A 22018-nucleotide genomic window follows, 5' to 3' on the forward strand; every position below is an offset into this window, starting at 1 on the left:
AGAATGCTCAGCCTCCATCCAGCTGGGCCACGTCTGTCTATCTTAGCAGCAGCAGCAGCAGCAGCAGCAGCAGCAGGAGGAGGAGGAAGACAGCAATGATGAGGCTGCCTACCGAGCATTCATGAGGACCTCCTATGAGAAGAACCCAAAGCTGTTCGCATCCCTGGCTGCTGAATAAGTCTACTGTGCCTGGCACCCCAAGCAGCCCTCCTTACAGCCTTGCAGCTGAGCCTCTTCCAGCCTCCCTCCTCTCCACTGCATACTAAGTAGATTTCTTCAAGGTCAGGCATAGTAAATTGTTGGAGTGGGATTGACACCTAGGTCTACTTAGGCTGTAAAGCTACAGCATGTAACCACGACATGATATGCTATCATTTCTAAAATAGAATAAATTTAAGGAAACTAAATATTCAATTCTTGAAGATAGAAAAAAAAATAAAACAAATAAAAGCAAGAAGGAAAAAAATAGCTAAAGCAGAAATAAATATGTTGGAAATCAAGCCCCAAAAAGCAGATGTTTTCACTGCTTCTAAGAATGAGTCCTTGGAAAGGACTGATAGAACAGATAGCCCTCAGTGAAGATAAAGCAAGGCAAACAGAAGGGGAGGCCAACAGAAATGCAGAGCACTGGTTAGGAGAGCATATGCACAGATTTTAGAAAATATTTAAAATTATGAGTCTGTGATGGACAACTCTATACTAACAAACCTGAAAATCTTTTTATTTTCATACTTTTATGACAATGTAAGTAATCAAAATTAACAGAGGTAATTTTTTTAAAAATTAAAATAGACCAACCAAGGAAGTCATGGAAAAAGTTTCAAAGAACTACCTAAAGGGGATGTCAGGACCAAAAAATTTTATGGAAAAAATATTTCAAGCTTTAAGGACTAGATGTACTTTAAACTATTAAACTATTTCAGAAAGTAAAAGAAATGTCCAGCTTCTCATTGCTCTTTTTATAAAACCTAAGACAACCCAAATGAGATGGCAGACCATTCCTATTTGTGAATATAGATATAAAAGTCCTAAATAAAATGTTAGCAAACTCAATCCAGTTATCTATTAAAAGAGATGCACACTGTGATCTAACAGGACTTAAAACAATAACAAAATATAGGTAGCTCAATTGTAAGAAAGGCATTAGTGTATTTCTTAATTTTGACAAATCAAAAGAGGAAAGACACCTGATAGTGCCAAAGAGCTAAAAAAGCATTTAATAAACAACCACCCATTCTTGATGAAAATGCATCCAAAATTATCATTAGTAACATGTATTTCCTTAATATGATAAAAAAAAATTATGTCTCAATATATTGGTCAATATTCTACATATCAGAAAACACTGCAGGAATTTCCATTAATGTCTGGAAAGAGAAATGAAAATCCTGTATTGTCATCATGATTTACTAAGGTTCTAGAAACTTCAGTCAGTAAAATTAGAAAACGAAATAAGTGACCCAAATATTTGTAAATGAAGCAAGTTTGTTAATGTTCAGAGGTTACGTGGTTGAAAATTCAAAATAACCTACTGAATAGTTATTAGAATTAATATGAGATCTGTAAGTTTGCAAGTTATGAAGTAAATATACAAAAGTCCCTTATGTATATACAAAGACTAACCAATTAGAAAATATATTTTATAAATAATTCAATTCAATATAGAAAAAAATGTTCAGGAAAAACATAATTAAAAATATTTAGAGCCCAAATAAAGAAGAGTATAAAATGTTATTGAAAGTCTGAAAAGAAATTTTGAATGAATATAAAAACAAAACAACAATTTTCTAAAAAGTCCCTGGATGGGAAGACTTTCTCCCCTAATTGATCTATAAATGCAAAGCAATTCCAATCAAAATTTCCACCAGACATTTTAGAACCTGATAAAATTATTTCACAACTACTAGCTGACAAATTAAGCACAAATTTCTATTTTGTTCCTGCAAATAGAAAATCTTTATTTTCTCATCATAATTGTGACATGATTGTTGTAAAAAGAAATCAAGTGTAGGAAATTACGCAGAAAGGAAAGACTCCTTGTAAATATCACCCCCCAGCACCTTGCTGTACCTTCCCAAAAAGTTATTAATAGTTTGATTTTATTGATGCAAGTAATTTTTTTGTAAATAAAACTCAACTCCAGCTATTTTATGGTTTTTCAGCTTTACAATATATTGCAGACATATTTCCATATCTATATATGTATCTGTTTTATTCTTGTGATTGGCTGCATGGTATTCCATCACACAAATGTAGCATAATATATTTAACAAAATCTCCCATTCATATACATTTAGGTTTTTTTCTCCTCTTTTACTGTTTTTTGAGTAACAATTTTTTTTTTTAGTCCATACTACGTGCAAGGCAATAAGCTAAGTATCTCTCAGAATTATTTTCTTTAGCGTTCATGGTTGTTAGCATTGTTATCTCTAAGCCATAAAGGTGTTAAATACTTTGCTTAAGTTGTCCAGATACTAAGCAACAGATCTGGCATACAGAGCAAGGTCAATTTCAGAGCCTAAGCCTTTAAGCAGTATATTTATAATTCTGCTTGTCCATCTTCCCAATTATTAACAATCACTAATTAACGACACTGTGTGGACATCCCTGTGTGTAGCTTTGTGCAGTTGACCTCTCATTTCATTCTGCAATGACATTGACTGAGTGTGTCCTAAGTGTGAAGTCCTGCTCTGGGCACTGGGATTCCATGAGGAATGAGCTTTAGCAAGTCTTTCAAGAACAATGATGAGTGGATATGCCCTTATTTATCTGGGTGGAAATGCCTTTATTTATCTAGCTCCTTCTTGCGATTGACTATGTAGCAGGCCTTTACCATATTGGAGGTAATATCTACTGAGTGGGAAATCCCTTTCCTGACTTATCCTGTGTCCCAGGGGCCTGGATCTTGTTGAGGCCTTCCTGATGCCCCACTCATGCCTGTGCACTGATGGTTAGGTTCTCCTTCCAGGATGCTGAAAGTGCAGTGGTCCCTGTGAGGGGCTTCTCCAGGATCTTAAGGACTTTTCTGAGGAGCAGCATTGAGAATCTTCCCTGATGGCTCTTGACTTGTCTTCTGCTCTGAGGTCAGCCCACTGTGGCTCCTTGTCACTCTGATGTTGGTTGGTTACCTGAAGTCCATCATTCTGTGGTCCTAGCTGAGATGGTTTCCTTGAGAACACTTCACATGTTGTTGGTGCAGGAAAAGTCTGTTGGAAAGGGCCTCTGAAACACTCATCTGCCATTCATTCACTGAACATGCAAATGCCCCTTCTTTGTGTCAACCCCCATCAAAGCTTTGGGGACAAAAAATGAATAAGACTATGTCTATCTCTCCTCTCCAGGAGGTAACAGTATAGAGGAAGAAAGATGACAGATATGAAACTAACTTCAACACAACTTGCTTAAATTACCAGTTGGGAAACTGAGGGCCCAGAGGCACTGTCTTCCTAGTCCTCTGTACAATGTATAGAGACATACACAGAACTACTCCCAGCTGCAGATCCAATGGAATCCTATTAAAGATTCTTCTTTTTTTTCAAGACAGGGTCTCACTGTTGCCCAGGCTGGAGTGCAGTGCTGTGATTTCGGCTCACTGCAGCCTCCACCTCCCAGGCTCAAGCAATCTCTCCATCTCAGCCTCCTGAGTAGCTGGGACCACAGGCACATGCCATCACGCTGGCTAGTTTTTTTTTTTGTTTGTATTTTTGGTAGAGATAGGGTTTCACCAGGTTGCCCAGGCTGCCCTTGAACTCCTGAGCTCAAGCAAATCACCTGCCTCGGCATCCCAAAGTGTTGGGATTACAGGCGTGAGCCACCGTACCCCACCTAAGATATTCTTTTAGAAAGAGAAAGAGCCATACATTTCTTCATTTCTTATCATTGAGTTATTCTTTAATTGACAAAGACAAAAATTACCCCCTGGGCTAGAGTGACCAAACTTTAAAAATTGCCTTTGATGTAGGACACTGTTGGAGAATTCAACAATTTGAAACACATTTTACCAGCTAGTTCTCCTCTCTCCATATGGTTATTTACCCTCCCAAAGATCTCCAGTGAGTTAAATGTATTTTATCCAGATGGAAATACTGTGGCCTTTCCTCCGGTAGGTTAGCTTTGCCTAGCACAAAAACAGGCACATGACAGTTTCTCAACAAGTGCTTGTTGAATGAAAAAAAACAAAAAATGAAAAGGAAGGAAGGAAGGAGGAGGAAGGGAGGGACAGACTAACGGATCCTGCTTCACAGTACATATTCTGCAAGTTTTTTGAACTTCTTTAAAGGGGAGGAACTATCCATTTCTTTTCAATTCAGCTCTATCCTTTTGGCTCTGCATTTTCTAAATACATGACAGCTCTGCCATGGTAAAAACATATACTGATAACTATGATGATGAGTCAGTCCTGTCCCACTTTTTTTTGGCACAGTGTCCTTACCCAAGATGTGATGGGGAAACCCCTTCCAGATCTAGTATTCTGCGGAAGATATAACCAAAGAACAAATACACTAGCCCAGTTGGGGAGGTGTGGGGAAGCCTCCAGGGAGTTGGAGAGCAGTTTTCTAGGCAGTTGCAGAACTTCTCAGTTTTTCTGCTGGGAAGTAAAAGCAACTGATCGCATTAGCTTAGCCATGTTAGAAACCTTCATTGTGCTTCCCCCCCGGAATCCTCTGGAGGAGACCCACAAGGCTGTCTTGTGGAGGGTCCACCAGAGGCAGAGAAAATCTGGCAAGAGTTTGACAAGTTGTCATAGAGCCTGGGGAAAAATAAGGGAAAGCTCATTAGTTCCAACCTTTCGAAGGCAGCTGACTGGAGGAATGGCACAGGCTTGCCCCCCAGCTCTGCTGACATTTGGTTCCGTTAGGGAGCAATAGCTGGTTCCAATGTCCTGAGCTCAATTACTGAAGCTAAGCTGAACCATGTGACCACAGCACTGTGTTTTCAATTATTCTCTCTCCCTTCCTCTCTCTTGATGCCAGGCCTGGAGGGAAGGCAATCTCCCGCAGAAGTCCAATTCTGGCTTCTCTACTACAGCTCTTTTGCAATTGTTCTCGTCCTTAAAAAAAAAAAAAATTCCATAATGACAAGGCTCATTTTGCAAACTGCCTTCACTCTTAACCAAAGGATTAATGCCTTGCCCCCTGGTTCATTGCCATCTCCCATCCCATGGGCCCTGCCATCCCACATGAGAGCCTAGGTCATGAAAGTGGTGATTCTCTTGGGAATAGCTTATTTTTTCAAAGCTGCCAGTACTCATCAGACACTCCTGCAAATGGTGCATTGGGATTAGCACAGCTTCCACCAAGAAATTTGATCCCTCTGTTCTCTTAAATGCTACATGCAGCCAACTATTCCACCACTGAGTGAAGCACACAGCCTTGCACCTAGCCCCAAAGGTCCCCAAATGTTTTTTTTTTTTTGTCCTGGAAACTGCCTAGTGAGTGACCTTGCTGTTGCTGGGACAGTTATTGTACATTGGAAGAGGATGTGGAAGAGAAAGGGAATTGGGTTTGCATTCCAAGAACCCATGCAGACTGTGGCAATTCTTGGTGGGACAAGAATGCAAGAGGCTGTTATACCAGAACCTGACACTGGCGGATGAAGGGGGCAGAGTTGAGGCCTTGACTGGGTATGACTGGCTTCTCTCCTAGGCTTGGGGTGGGATAAGAGAGTTTAAAAAACCCTCTCGGCCCTTGGATGTCACTGTTTTCCATGCCTTATGCCAGCAATGGCAGAGAGAAGAGATACTATTCCAGGAGGGTTTTTTGTTTTTTTTTTTTTTTTTAAAGCAAAAAGAAAGTCTATTGGTTTGTATAACTGCATAGGTTGATGCGGTTTCAGGCATGACTGGATCTAGATGCCCATATGATAACGTCTGAACTCAGTCCCTCTCAGATTTTCTCTCTGTCCTCCTTCCCTTATCTCTACCTCTCTCCCCACCTCTATGAGTTCTGTACCTTCTGTGTTGGCTTCACTCACAGGCAGCCGCTCTACATGGTCGCCCTCAGCATCCCCATGTTTATATCTTTCCTGTTTAGCACCAGCAAACTCCAGAAGGATTTTAACACAGCACTGATTATCTTACAAATTTCCAAATGCCTAATGGACCAGTGTTAGCTGTGACCAACACACACACACACACACACACACACACACACACACACACATACACACATCTTTCCCCGTGAAACCCTGGTGAACTATGGAACTCCTAAGGAAGTGATCAAAATGGAAAGAAGTTTGGACATATTAATATTTATAGCGACGTTGGTGTGGACAGTCACTAGTTTGGGGAAGTAGAATTGGCAGGATGCAGAGAAACTCTTGGGTTGGGGATGGGGGCAGAGGAACATTCACAATTTGCATTTGGAAGATGACATCTGGAACTAAAGGCAATAATGAGGTAAAAGAGAAAACTACTCTAAAAGCTTGAAATGTATGTATTCTTCTGCCAATGGATCTGAGTATTGATATACTGGTTAACAAATCCTCTCAAAATGCAGCAAGCTCTTTAACCAAGCAGATTTGGCCTCTGGACTTTGGTTCATGGCATTGGGGTTTGTAAAAGGCAGACCTGATAAACAGTTTCAGTGGCTGTAGGGAAAGGATGCTGACTCTGTGGGCTGAGGCTTGAAGAGGAGGTAAGCATGAGGGGAGGAAGTACAAAGTGCAGAACATTTTCTCAAGAAGACATGAAGGGGATAAAGGAAAAGCAAGTGACAAGAGGAGGACATGGAGTTAATATGTAGTGTTTGAAAGACAGAAAAGTTTGAGTGTGTTCATGTGCTGAGGATAAAGATCCAGCACAGAGGAAGAGACTGAGGCTAAAGGTGAGAAAGGCAATAATCAATGAGATGGTAGAGCCAGGGTAAAGCATGCAGGCTTAAGAGCCAGATTGTCTGGTTTGATTCCTGCTTTTACTGAGTCCTAGCTGTGTGATCTTGAGAAAGTCACCTAACCTCCCTGTGCCTTAGTATCTCTTCTGTAAAATGAGGATATTGATGGAGCCTACCATAGAGTTTATGAGAACTAAATAGTAAAGCAATGAGAACAATGCCTGGCACACCATAGTGAAGTTTTCAAACAGACATTGTTAGAAATGTGTTATCAAGCTGACTACTGAAACAGTACTACTGTTGGCCAGAGCTGGAGGCCCAATTGGTGGCCACGAATGTTTCATGGTACAAATCTGTTCAGGAGTGAGAGTGTCTCCTTCAAGGCTTAGAGACCCACAGTCAGGCATGAACTCTGCAGAGGCTTGGATTTGTCTGTGATTGGGGTTTTACTATCATTTGAGATGGAAGGACATAGAGTACAAAACTTAGGCATGGTGACAAGAGGGTGCTTGCTAAAATGGATCAGAACCAAATTAATTTATACTAAAGCATCAAGCACAGTGCCTGATATATTATAGACTTTCAATCAATCATTCATTCATTTTTGTTTATTGCTATTGATTACTGGGATGGTTGGTGAATAAATTGATAAAATCAAAGAGCTAATACAGAAAACAATAAATGTGTGCAATCTGAGTGTTGAAAAACAGTCTACTTTTAGGCAGAAATTCTCTTTTTGGAGGATACGTGAAAGGGTTTTGATGTAATGAAAGGTTATTAGGTCTCTGCTATTCCTTATTCAATACTGGATGTGCGCAAACAGCAGTACCAATGGGCCAAGAGCATCCCAAAATTTGTTGTTCTGGCCACAGCCTCTCTTTTGTGGCTTGGGCCTGAGTCAGAACTTTTTAGGATATAGCATCAGGGCCCCTTTCACCACCTGCTTCATGGAAACTGAATCCATGGGAGGCTCCTCTTGGCAAAGCTGAGCCAGGATGTTGGCCTGACTGGAAAGCCCATCTTTGGTCTCTCTGGCTGTGAGAGTTTGACCCAGTGGGGATAGGTGATGAAGCAGGAGCCCCTGGGCCTGACTGTGACTCTGGCCAAGTGTTTGACTTTAGGCCTGGAGAAAGGCACTCATGTTTGCCAGGAGCCTGTTATGTGCTCATCCCTTTGGCAGGCACTTGCCACCTTCTTTTATGCTCACATCAACTCTGGCAGGTCAGTGTTAGGTAAGACTTCCAACTTTCCTAGCCTTGGGCTCTTCATCTGTCAATGGAGGACATAAGACATTAGTGGTCTTCAGACTCAGCTCCATGGATTTGCAGTTTCTTTGGAGATGCCATGGGAGTTACCAAGGGTGGAGTTACCAAGGGGACCAGGGAAGTGGAACTTAGTCTTCGGGTTTCCCATCTTTGGTCTGCTCTATAGACCGGAGTTCACTGCACACTTTTGTTTAAAGAATGGCTTCCAAGTTTAAAAACCTCACAAAGTACTGGCCTCTATGATCCCTAAACTGTCTCCTGTAACTTATTACTGGCTCTTCTGCTAGTGCCTTGGGTTGGTACTTCCCCTCTCTGCACCTCAGTTCCCTTGTCTATAGAACGAGAAGCTCTGGGGCTAGGTCTCCATGACACTGGGAGTGGAGTGGGTGTTAACCACTTGGGTTAACTGAGCCCCATTTGGCTGGCACACTGGAAGGGCCAGTGATCTTAAAGGATGATCTGCCCATCTGTCCTGCTTCACGGGCACCAAGAACCCATGGCTCAGATCCAGGACTCATGTGCAGCTCCACTTGTCAGCAGCAAGTCACATTGCTTCTTCCCATTTCCTCTTTCCTCTAGGGACTCATGAAGTGGCAGCTAAGCCCTGTCCAGTGGCCACCCGTCAGCCAAGGGCCAGAGACCAGGAAAAGAAGAAAGGCAGCTTCACTTCCTCTTTGAGGATGGAGTCGCACAGCCGCGCTGGAAAGAGCAGAAAATCCGCAAAATTTCGGTCCATCTCCAGGTCCCTGATGCTCTGTAATGCTAAGACCAGTGATGATGGCTCTAGCCCTGATGAGAAATATCCTGATCCCTTTGAGATTTCCTTGGCCCAGGGCAAGGAGGGAATTTTCCACTCATCTGTGCAGCTGGCAGACACATCGGAGGCTGGGCCCAGCAGCATTCCTGATCTAGCACTGGCCTCTGAGGCTGCTGAACTCCAAGCAGCTGGGAATGATCGAGGCAAGACCTGTAGAAGGATATTCTTCATGAAGGTATGCCCAGGCTTTGCAGGCCTGAAAGAGCCTGCAGTTGGTTTCTGGTGCTGTGAATTAAAGTCTTTGAATCCATTTATTCAAAAATCAGCAAGCTGCAGAGTTATAATTCTGAAAGAGAGCAAGAAAAAAGTTGAGGCAGGGCCCACTGGAACTATAACAATGAGTATGGGAGTGAATCAGGCTCAGTTAACACTCTTGCTTGAGAGGTTCAGGGAAGCACTATGTCACTCCCAGGTAAACTGAGCCTAGATCCCTGATGGAAAATGCCAGATGCAGTAGTCGATACACTGGGAAGCTCTCTTCTCTAGACAGGCATTATAGAGCGTACCATAGGCAGGCCAAATCACATCTTTCTTGTAGACTTATAGAAACAGACTTACAGGGCCTAGGCAGAGAAGGAGGCCTTATGGCAAGCAAGGTAAGTGGTGCCGGATGAGTGAGTTTATTCCCTGAATGCTGACTGTGAACATCTTCCAGGTACCCTCTGCCATTTTCAACATAGGTGTAGATGCCGAAGGTGGCAAGTGGAGCCATGAATAGGGGAGGGGAAATAAGCAGTGTTTGGGGACCTGCCAGATTCAGAATGTTTTCCTTTCTGTTATATCGTATTTCAATTTTTGTCATCATAATGAGATGGAGATTGCAGAATACCAGAAATCTAGACTGAGTAAAATATTTTGTTATCAAGTGCTGTGGCTTCTATCAAAGGTGAGATTTCTCAAGGGTCCAAATGGCCCTGAACCATGGGGTCAGTGCTGCTAACTCAGTGATGAGCCAAGATACAGACATTTCTCCTATAGCCTACTGCAATCTATGAATATAAATAGGGAAGGCATTCCAGTACCTTTGAAAGGGGTCTGTCACCTCTGTACAGCTTGCCTTCTTCAGGAGGGAAATCACTATTTAACACACATAATAAATAACATTTGTGTTAAGGGCCTTAAGGACTCCACAGCACCCTTAAGAGCCTCACCCAGACCAGTCTGCTCTATAACCCATGATGTGACTTCTATTAATATGTCCTGCACTCACTTAATTGGGTAGAAGGAGAAGCCATCAGCCCAGTGGGTTTGGGGGAGGCTCGCCAGGCTCCCAGGCTGCCGTTAATGATGTGAAAAAATCCAGTCTACCAACTGAGAGTCAAATTTATTAGTGACATTATGAATGTATCTAGATTAGCGCTCACCTAAATGAAATTCAAAAATTATTTTAAGACCTCAGCAGAATCCTAGAATGGATTATTCACATGCTTCCACTTAATATCATAGGTATTTCCTGAGCACCTATTATCTGCAAGGCACAGTGGGGGTCCAGTCTCTGCCCTGAAATAACTTACCTAAAATAGAGTGAAAAATACACTACAAGAGGGGTGTAGGAGGGCTTTGGGAGGCTCAAAGGAGTCATTCCTTCCTTCATTCAGTAAATACTTAAGCCAGGCATGGGTGTGAGCAAAACAGACTCAGTCCTTGCCCTATTGCAACTTTTATTCTGGTTTGGGGATATAGATGATAACAACTTGATATATAATATAATATTATATTAAATAGTGAAGGACTATGAAGACATATTAAGCAGGATAAGGGGATAGAGAGTGATGAGGAGGGGTTACTGCTTTTTATTGAAAAGGTAATCACAAAGGCTTCTCTAAAGATGTGACATTTTGGCAAGGACCTGAATGAAGTGAAGGGGTGCATCACGTGACCACGTGGGGAAGGGCATTGCAGGCAGTGGGAACAGCATGTGCAAAGACAGGAAGCAAGAGTGTGCTTGGGAGCATCAAGGAGACCAGTATGCCTGGGGTAAAGAGGAAAGAGGAGGATGGTAGAAGACCAAGTTGAGGTGGCAGCCAGGGACCAGAACAAGGGCTGTGGCAAGGACTTGGAATTTTATTCTATGAAGGATGGGAAGCCATTGGAGGATTTTGAGTAGGAAAGTGACATGCTCAGATTGGTGCTTTAGAAGGAGCACTCTGACTGCTGAGTGGAGAATGGAGTGTAGGGAGACCAGTGAGGGGGACTGTAGCAATAACCCAGGCCAGAAATGACGTGGCTTGAACTGAGGTGGTGGTGGTAGAGGCACTGAGAATGGCCAAGGTAGGAATTTGTTGATGCAAGGATGTAGCATGTGAGAGAATGAGAGACATAAACTTCAACTGCAAGTTTCAGCCTGAGCACCTGGGGGTAGAAGTTTAGCTTGAGCATCTATCTGGGGGCTAGTAGGGGAAGGAGGTGCCCTGTCCCAACATGCAAAACAGGACGGGCTGGAAAAATGGTCAGGAAAATGGTGAGTTGTGCTCTTAAGGGTGCTCAATTGTGCTAAGCAGAGGTGGATGGGAGAGAATTCCAGGTGAAGGGACATGCGTCTGCAAAGACAGGAGAGGAGAGGTCTGAGTGCTTATGCTGGGGTCTCCTGGCACAGGTGAGCACATCTGGCGCTCTGTCCTTGTACCTATTCCACAGCAGGAGGCTGGATACTTGGGAATGGCTAGATGGCACGGGGAAGGAGTGGGCATGGGGAGGGACCTAGGCAGGGGAAAGAACAAACTTCACCTTTTCATCTCTTGTTGATTCACATGTGCACCACATTTTCTTTTATTTTTTTCAGACGGAGCCTCGCTCTGTTGCCCAGGCTGGGGTACAGTGGTGCGATCTCAGCTCATTGCAACCTCTGCCTCCTGGGTTCAAGCAATTCTCCTGCCTCAGCCTCCAGAGTAGCTGGGATTACAGGAGCCCGCCACTATGCCCAGCTAATTTAAAAAATATTTTTAGTAGAAATGGGGTTTCACCATGTTGGCTGAGCTGGTTTCAAACTCCTGACCTCAAGTGATCTGCCCGCCTTGGCCTCCCAAAGTGCTTGGGGGTGTGAGCCACCGCACCCTGTCCATAATTTGGTTTTAAAAATGTTTTCGCAACTCTTATCTCATTGTCTCCTTTTCCCCCAAACCTTGGGAGGAAGGTAGTAGAATATGTTAATGATGCATGTTATCAAATGTACATAGAATAGCAGTATTGCTATTTCTGAAGGGCAATATGGCACAGGAGTTAGGGGTGTGAGCTCATTAATCTGACTGCCGGGGTTGTGGTCTGACTTTCTCAGTTACTAGCTGTGTAATCCTAGACAATCCACTTTACCTCTCTGTGCCTCAGTTTTCTCACCTGTTAAATGGAGAATGTTAAAAATAGTATATATCTCCTATGGATTTTATAAGGATAACATTATAGGCACTTACATGAGAAAATTCACCTAAAACAGAACAATGCACATAGTAATTGCTTGATAAATATTATGATGATGATTATTTCTATTTCAGCATGGGGGCACTAATTCTGAGGAATTAAGCACTCAATGAATTCAATCACATTTATTGAGTCCCTTCAATGTGCTAGACAGTGTGTAAGAGTTATAGTTGACGATGCTCAGAGGATAATGATGGAGACAGGGACAAACCAGATCATTCTTATTTCTGATGTGGCCAAAGTGCAGGCACAGACATGTCAGGGAAATCATGGGTACACCAAGGAGGGCAGACGGTGTGGGGAGGGGCGTCCTGGGGGAGGTGGCTGTTGAAAGCAGGATATTCCAGGAAACCAGTCTGGATGGTGGTAAGAGGTGGGAATGGGCAGAGGGATATGGGCTCACAGGGGCTTGCAGGAGCTCACAGGGGCTTGGAAGAATTTGCTGGGGGTGGCAGAAGACGTGAAGAGCACAGTGGAGTAAAGTTTGAGGCAGGGATGAACTGGGACAACAAAGAGAGAGCTCAGAACCTGAGCTCTCTTGTTCTTTTTTTTTAAGGAGCACAGGTGATCCTCAAAGATCCAAGAGTGAATTCTAAGCAAGGGAGGGTTTCAGTTGTCTAAGCAAGTCCTGCAATCAAAGGTGCCAGGTCAGCAAGGCCAAAGGCGACAGCAGGTCCTCATATCCTTTCTGGAGAAGCTCAGAGCACTCAATAGCCCACACCCACTCACTTCTCCCTTCTCACAGGGACACTGTAGTCCATGCTCTGTCTGCCTCCCTCCCTGCCTCCCCTCGCCAGAGTGGCCCTGCACCCAGGCGTGACTCAGTTGGCCCAGATGAACTCTGCAGTCTCCAGCAATGCCATGGTTACACTGATTTCAAAACAACATCTGGAATGAGGCCCTGTGACGTTAGCCTCTCCTCTGGAAACGCCTAATATAAAAATTAAAGAAGAGGAAGTTATATAAACAGCCAACTTTTTTTTTTTTTTAAGCCTTATTGGATGGGTTGTGTTTGGCCCAGAAAAGACTGGGTAAATTAATGCCCCAGGATGTGCCAAAGCAGGGCATGGGCGTGAAGAATCCAAACTAATTAAGCATTTGAATCTGTGTTATGCATGAAAGTACTGATTAGGGCTGTTTGTTCTGGGGGAGCTTCTAGACCCCTGGAGATGAATTCAAATGGAAGAATGTCAAAAGGCAGGCTTCCTAAGTTAACAAACAAAAGCAAATACAATTTATCAGACTTAGAACTTTGAAAGAAGGAATACAGGGACTCACTGGCTACTCCAGCCCCTGTCTGTTTGCAAATGGGAAGAGTGTTTTTAAATGCCCTTTAAGTAGGATGTTAAGGCCAAATGGAAGGCAGCTCAGTTAGAGGGAACGAAAGCTCAAACTCTGCCTCTCCTCTTTCCTCTCTTCCTTCTCCTTTCTTCCTTATTTCTTTCTCTTTCTTCAGACATTGGCAGGGACCTGTTATGAGCTATCCTCTGGAGATAAAGAAATAGATTTGATATTATACCCTCAGGGAACTTGCAGTCTAGAGAAGGGGTAGGTGTAAGCATAGTTAATTCCGTCCCTTATCTCTTCCCCAACCTGAATGGCGTTTCTTGCTCAGTTTTCTTAAGGAAAGGTCTCATCCAGAGAATGAGTAGTGGGGGAATTATATCCTACAAAGAGACTTCTAGGTTACCTTTCATTTCCCTAGAACATTCCACAATAATAGGATTTACACCCTTCGTTATGGAGCTTCCCTAGAAGGAATGGGTACAGCTAAGATTTCTGTGAAATCTAAGCAATCTTAGAAATGAGCAAATGAGCTCTGGTCAAGCTGACTCTCCTGTTTACCTCTCCAGGAGGCTCAGTATACATGGGTGATGGACAAAGGTAGGATTCCCTGGAGAGTTAAAGGGCATCAGAGCATGGTGGGTGCAGGTGAAGATGGAGGTGAAAATACAGAGGGAGACAGTGGAGGAAGGGGAGAGAAAGCTGGAGGCAGGAGTGAGAGGGATCACTCCTACATCTCAGAAGTCAAACCTGGCCCCAGATTCACAAATAAATCATTTTCTGGCTGGGCACAGTGGCTCACGCCTGTAATCCCAGAATTTTGGGAGGCTGAGGTAGGTGGATCCCTTGAACCCAAGGAGGTTTTGAGACCAGCCTGGGCAACATAACAATATAACATAATATAACAATAACATAACATAGCAACATAACATAACAATACCTTGTCTCTGAAAAAAGGAAGGCAAGCAGGCGGGCAGGAAAGGAGAGGGGAGGAAAGCAGAGGAGAGCAGAGGAGAGGAGGAGAGGGGAGGAGAGATCTACCCCAAGGTCGGTCTGTCTGTCTGTCTGTCTCTCTCTCTCTCTCTCTCTGTCTCTTAAGACAGGGTCTTGCTTTGTCACCCAGGCTGGGATGCAATGGCATGAACGTGGGCTCACCACAACCTCAACCTCCCAGGCTCAAGTGATCCCCCCTTTCAGCCTCCTGAGTAGTTGGGACTACAGGCACATGCCACCATGCCTGGCTAATTTTTGTATTTTTTGTAGAGGTGGGGTTTCATCATGTTGCCCAGGCTGTTCTCAAACTTCTGCATTCAAGCAATCCACTCACCTTGGCCTCCCATGGTGCTGGGATTACAAGAGTGAGCCACTCTGCTCGGCCTACCCCAAGGTCATAAAGATATTTCCTCATGTTTTTTCTAGAAGCTTGGTTGTTTCATCTTTCACAATTGGATCTTTAATTCACATTAAATAAATTTTTGTATATGTTGTGAGTTAGCTGCTAACTTTTTCCCTACATGAATATGCAACGAAGTCAACACCATTTTTTGGAAATCCTGTCCTCACCCCACTGCATAGCAGTGTCATCTCTTTTATAAGTCAAGGATCACATATGTATAGGTGTATTTCTGGTTTCTCTATTCTGATCCATTAGTCTTTTATTTTTCCTATTTTTGCACAGTTCAATTTACTGAAGCTTTCTAATAAGCTTTATGATATTTGGTCATGTAAGTCCTCCACATTTGTTCTTAAAACTGGACTTGGTTTTTCCATTGGAATTTTTTATTGGAATTGCATTGGCTTTATAGATCAATCTGAAGAAGACTGATATCTTTACAGTACTTGATATTCCAGTCCCTTTACATGATATATTTCTGCAAAGTTCGATTAGAGATTTTTTGTTGTTGTTGTTTATTTTTCAGCATACCCAATCATTACCTACCATTTCTGAATAAGCAGAGCTCTATTTCTCCCTTCCAATTTTTATACTTTTTTCCCCTTTATTTTACAGGCTAGGGCCTACAGTGCAATGTTGAATAGAAGTGGTGATAACAGGCGTCCTTGTCTCATTCCTAATCTCAAGGGGAAAGTTTCATTATTATTATGTCAGTACATGTGATGTTTGCTGTAGTTTTTTTGTAGCTACCCTTCATCGGATTAAGGAAGTTTGCCTCTGTTCACAATTGGCAGAGGTTTTATTTTGCCCCCCACCCCCACCCCCACCCCCAACATGAATTGTTGAATTTTGTGAAATGATTTTTTTCTGCATTTATTGAGATGCTCGTATGGAGTTTTATACTTTACTTTTTCATGTAGTGAATTGCACCAATTGACTTTTTTGAATGTTGAAACAACTTTGTCTTCCTGGAATAAACTCAATTTAGCTATGACGTATTGTCCTTTTAATGTAACTCTGGATTTGATATGCTAATATTTTGTTAGTAATTGTTGCCACTTGTGTTTATGAGAGAGATAACCTAAAACTTTCCTTTCTGGTAATGTTTTGGTCTGGTATCCAACCTATGGGTATTTTGACCTCATGAAATCAGTTAGGAAATACTTTCTCTTTTCCATTTTCTGGAATACTTTGACTTACATTGGTGCTATACTTTTTTAAAATGGTTGAAGAATTCACCTATGAGCCATCTGGGACTAGAGATTTCTTTTTGGAAAGGTTTTAAACTATCATTGTATTTATTTAGTAGAAATAGGACTATACAAATTTTCAACTTCTTTTGATATCAGTTTTGGCAAGATGCATTTTTCTTCTGAGAATTTGTTTCATCTGAATTTCCAAATTTATTAGCACGAAGTTGTTAATAAAAATCTTATATTTTTACTCAAATTTTGAGATAGTCATAGATTTACATAAAGTTATAAAGAATAATAGAAAGATCCTGTGTACCTTTTCCCAGTTTTCCCTAAAAGTAACATTTTGCATAACTCCTAGTACAGTAGTACAACCAGCATATTGATTTTGACACAAACCATTAATGTTACTCACATTTTCTCAGTTTTACTTACATTGATTTACGTGTGTGTATACTTGTTATTTTTTAGGCATTGGTAAAAACCATAGTGATGCTCATTTTTCATTCCTAATATTGATACATATGTCTTCTCTTTCTGTGTGTGTGTGTGTGTGTGTGTGTGTCTGTGTCTTGATGGATTCCTAGACTAATTGTTCCATAGTTAAAGAAGAGAATGTATTGTGAATGATTTTAATCACTGGAAATTTGTTGAGAATATATATACACATATATATACACACACACATATATACACACACCAAATGTGTATACATGTCTGTGTATGTGTATGCATATATATATCTGTATATACATATATATTTGAGTGCCATCTTCTATATTTGTCTATTAGGTCAAATTCCACAATAACCATTAATTTGCATGAATAGTCAAATAGAGAAGATATTTGTCTACCCATTTCCCCTATGAATAGCTTGTTAGCTATTTTCCCAATCTTTTTTAACTTTATCAATTCCAGCTCTCAATTATTTACTGAAAGAAGCATGTTAAAACCTCTCATTATTATTGTAGATTGGTCTGTTTCTCCTTTTAGTTCTGTCAATTTTTGTCTTATATATTTTGAAGCTGTACTTTATGTGCATAGACCTTTATAAGTTTTTATGTTTTCTCGGTTGATAAATGCTCTTACAATTTTGAAATATTCTTTTGACTAGTGCTGATTTTTTTCTGAAAAATTGCCTGATACTAGTATAGCTTCACCACTATCTTTTGGTGGGTGATTGCATGGTATATCTTTTTTCCTCCTTTATCTTCAATCTGTGTTCACATATTTAATGTATATCACATGCAAGCATCATATGATTATGTTGTTCTTCCTTCAATCTTTGCCTTTATAATTGTAGGTGTTTACACTATTTACATTTAATATCATTTCAGATGTGTTTAGAACTATGTGTACTCTTATTATTTGGTGTCTAATTGTCTCAAGTGTTTTATATTCTGTTTTCTCTCTCTTCTTGCCCTCTTTTGGACTAACATAATTTTTACTATTCCATTTCCCCTATGATTAGCTTGTTAGCTATAATTTTTTTTACTTTTTTAATCATTAAAATATACAACATACAGTCTTAATATATTAGTCTTATATAAATTTGTACTTTTTACTAGTTCTCAAATAATGCTAAAACCTTAGGACACACAACTCCATTTATACTTGCCCACTTTTTGGTATTATTGTCATGCATTTTAATTCTACATATATTTAAAACTCCAGACTATATCATTATTATTCCATAGAGTCAATATTCATGTACATTAATTTACATGTTTACATTTTCCATCATTTTCATTCCTTCCTGCATTTATGTGTTTCTCAGTAAGATCACTTCCTTTCTGCCTGCAGCAGGCTGCCTCTAATACAGGTAGGCCCTGGAGTGAAAGTACACATGAGATCTACATGTTAAGTGTCTAAAAAGTTATAAGTCAAGGTAAAATATGTTAAAAATACACGTTCTACCTTCCTACCTTGACAAATACACCTTTGTAAGAACTTGGATGGCCAAGTTCAACTGATTTCTTGGACTCCTCAGAGTTTTGCACTGGAAGGTGATGGTGTAGGAAGAGCCATTTCATGGCTCCTGGCTGCCAGCTAGGATCCTCTTTCTTGTACCACTCTCAGCACTGTTCATCACCACTAGGGGCCATAAATGCATGTATGTGAACACCTGTAGTTCTCTAATCACTGCCCCCACACCCAGTAAACAGCTACCCTGGCACCCCTCCAGCCTTGAACTGTGCATACCAGTGGTGTAATTCTCCAATGATAGCACAGACCCAGAGAAAAGATAAGGTTGGGGGCTGTGTTAGTCCATTTTGCATTTCTATAAAGGAATATCTGAGACTGGGTAATTTTTAAAGAAAAGAGGTTTATTTGGCTCACCATTCTGCAAGCTATACAAGCATGGGTCCAGCATCTACTCGGCTTCTGGTGAGGCCTCAGGAAGCTTTTACTCATGATGGAAGACGAAGGGGGAGCAGTTGTGTCACATGGCAAGAGAGGGAGCAAGAGAGAGAGGGGAGGTCCCAGACTCTTTTTAACAACCAGATCTCATGTGAACTCATGACTGCAAAAAGAGCACAAAGCCGTTCATGAGGAATCTGCCCCCAGTGACCCAAACACCTCCCACTAGGCCCCACCTCCAACACTGGGGATCACCTTTCAGCATGAGATTTGGAAGAGACAAACATCTAAACTGTATCAGGGGCACAAGCTCTCCTGATGGAGTCTGATGCCTTCCATTTCTCAGTTTCTCTCCAGTTGAATGTTAGCAGGTCACGAAGTAGACCTGGAACCCCATGTTTACTCACTCTGGAGCTGGTACTCTTTTTACGACATGTTGGAGCACAGAACTGAATGAGACCGGGAATGGCACATAATAATGGCTCTATAAATGTTTGTGAAAGAGTGGCATTATACCCATAAATGGGTATAATGAGACCACCCTTAAGGCAGAGAGTCTATTCACATGGCCCAAACTTGCATTTGTTTATTTGAGTCAACACATGGCTTTACACTGGATATTGCTTTGGCCATTCCCATTGGGTGGGATATGGAGTTACAGGGCACTCGATCTGGAAGAAGGACAGCAGCAGATGAGACCAAATGTGTGGGAGGTCCCCACTTCAGAGCTGCCCTCCTAAAAAGATGTGAAATGTTTTATCCACATGAGAATGACTGCCATAGAGTGGAAAATCTTACTTTCTTTAAAAATTCAAAGTAATTGGTCAGACAGTGTCACCACTCATATAGCATGACTCAGGATTTGATGAGGTCAGATCAGTCATCTGAATCTCTGGCATGTGCTGTGGTTGGAGAAAAGGTGGTCAAAGCCTTCCTTCAGCAGACAAAATCCTTTGCTTTGCTGCCTGTGAGCAACTCAGCCTGTGGCTTTGGGGCCTGGGCCTTCTTGGCAAGTGGGAAACCCAATCTTTTGGCTGCCTGCCCTTTCCTGCCACAGAAGAGCGAGTTATGGATGCTGAGAGCAGCCACTGAGAGGGAAGCTTAGGGCTCCAGGACTCCCACAGAGCCAGCTGTATCCCCTGAGTGTGTGGGAGGATGAGCAGGGAGACAAGGGTGGTCCATGTGCAGGAAGCAAGGAGGGGCTGCCCGCAGGTATGATTAATCTTCACTTGCTGACTGTCTCCCCAATTCCATGTGATTTCTAGTTGCTGTTTTTATTGCCAGAAGACATTTTGTACTATTCCTGAAAGCTAGTTTTAGGAGTTGGCCTTTTGAATTTCATTAGCTCTGGCAGAACATCATTTGGTTAGTGAAGAGGAGTTAGGTAGAAAAGAAGAGGAGAATAAGGCTGGGCGCGGTGGCTCATGCCTGTAATTACAACACTTTGGGAGGCTGAGGCGGGTGGATCATCTGAGGTGAGGAGTTCGAGACCAGCCTGGCCAACATGGCGAAACCCTGTCTCTACTAAATACACAAAAATTAGCCAGGCCTGGTGGTGGGTGCCTGTAATCCCAGCTACTCAGGAGGCTGAGGCAGGGAGAATTGCTTGAACCGGGGCAGTGGAGGTTGCAGTGAGCTGAGATTGCACCATTGCACTCCAGCCTGGGTGACAGAGGGGGACTCCATCTCAAAAAAAGAAAGGAAATTGGGAAGAAGTAGTAAGCCATCTACCTTTCCAACTCTATTTCTCAATATGGCCCTTCATTTGTACATTACCACCCATGTAGGCTTCTCCCTGTTCTTCACATATAACCCACTGGTTACTGCCTCCAAGCCTTTGCCCTTGTGGCTCTCTGCCTGGAATATCTTCCTCACTCTCATCTTTATGAACCCAAGTTTTAGTTATCCTCTAAGGCTCAGCTTCAGTGGAACATCCACCACAAATCTTTTCCTGATCCTCCTCTTAACTGCACCCTTAGTTTCCACCATCCCTACTTGAAACAACAAACAATTAAGAAACTTACATATTCCCACTGAAGAATGGCAACTAGCTGCAGGTAGGAGGAATTTACTGTATCAATTTGTGTTTCCACCCCCAGTTTAGAAGAATGTCTGAAAAAAGGTTTAAGGCTGCATGAGATTCTATACATCGCACACATGTATCATAGTTTATTATTTTAAGATCTTCAAAGTATTTTATTAAATATTGAACATATAAAAATGAATTTATAAGATGTACACACACTCTAAAAAATAAAGATGCCCTATACACCTGTGTGTCAATTATCAAGTTTAAGAAACAAACCTTACCATTAACTTTGAGATTATTTGAATGTTCCTACCTGATGCCTTTCCATTCTCACTCCTCTCTAAGGTAACCACTTAATTTTGGGTATATTATTCTTTTGCTTTTCTTTATACTTTATCATACATGTTTGTATATCTGAATGTTTTATTATTTAGTTCCACTTATTTTTGATTAGCATTTACATGGTGTCTATTTTTTATCCTTTTATTTTCAACCTACTTGTTATGTTTCAAGTGAGTTTCTTATGGATGGCATATAATTGGGTCATTTAGAAATTTTTATTCACTCTACCAGTCTCTGTATTTTATTTTTTTAATTTTATTTAATTTAATTTTATTTATTTATTTATTTTAAGATGGAGTCTTGCTCTGTCACCCAGGCTGGAGTGCAGTGATGCAATCTCGGCTCACTGCAACCTCCGCCTCCCAGGTGCGAGCAATTCTCTGCCTCAGCCTTCTGAGTAGCTGGGATTACAGGCACCTGCCACCATGCCTGGCTAATTTTTGTATTTTTAGTAGAGATGGGGTTTCACCATCTTGGCCAGGCTGGTCTTGAACTTCTGACCTCATGATCCACCCACCTCATCCTCCCAAAGTGTTGGGATTACAGGCGTGAGCCACTGCGCCCGGCCTAGTCTCTGTATTTTAACTGGTGTATTTAAGCAATTTATATTTAAAGTAATAACTTGTATGTTAGAACTTAAGTCTGTCATTTTATTATTTGTTTCCTGTTTGTTCCCTTTATTTCTTGTTCCTCCATTTATTTTCTTTTGCCATCCGGTGTAATTCTTGAACATTTTAAAGAGTTCCACTTTGATTTATTTATTATGTTTTGAGTATATAGCTTTTTATAGTTTTCATAGTGGTTGCTGTATATATTACCATATATGCACATAACTTGTTATGCAGCCTATTGGTACTGACATTTTACCACTTCGAGTAAAGTTTAGAAGTCTTACTTATATTTAGATCCCTTTACTCTTCTCATTTCTTAAATATTATTGTTTTAAGTACTTTCTCTATATCTATTGAACACCTCATTAGGTGTTGTTATAACTTTTGCCCCAACCATAAAATATAAGTAAAAAAACTCATAAAGGGAAAGATGATCTATTATATTTATTTATATTTTTACTCATTCTACTCTTCTTTCC

General features: G+C 41.5%; 1 protein-coding gene across 1 annotated transcript in view; it reads left to right on the forward strand.

Moving 5' to 3' along the window:
* The window catches only part of IL16 (interleukin 16), a 126903-nt gene that overhangs the window by 34347 nt on the left and 70538 nt on the right, over positions 1–22018 (forward strand). Inside the window, exon 2 of the mRNA XM_002825750.6 lies at positions 8675–9087. Coding sequence (XP_002825796.4) covers positions 8675–9087 — 413 coding nt within the window. The remainder of the gene's footprint in view (positions 1–8674; positions 9088–22018) is intronic.

Source organism: Pongo abelii, chromosome 16 (genome assembly GCF_028885655.2).
Source record: "Pongo abelii isolate AG06213 chromosome 16, NHGRI_mPonAbe1-v2.0_pri, whole genome shotgun sequence".
NCBI lineage: Eukaryota > Metazoa > Chordata > Mammalia > Primates > Hominidae > Pongo > Pongo abelii.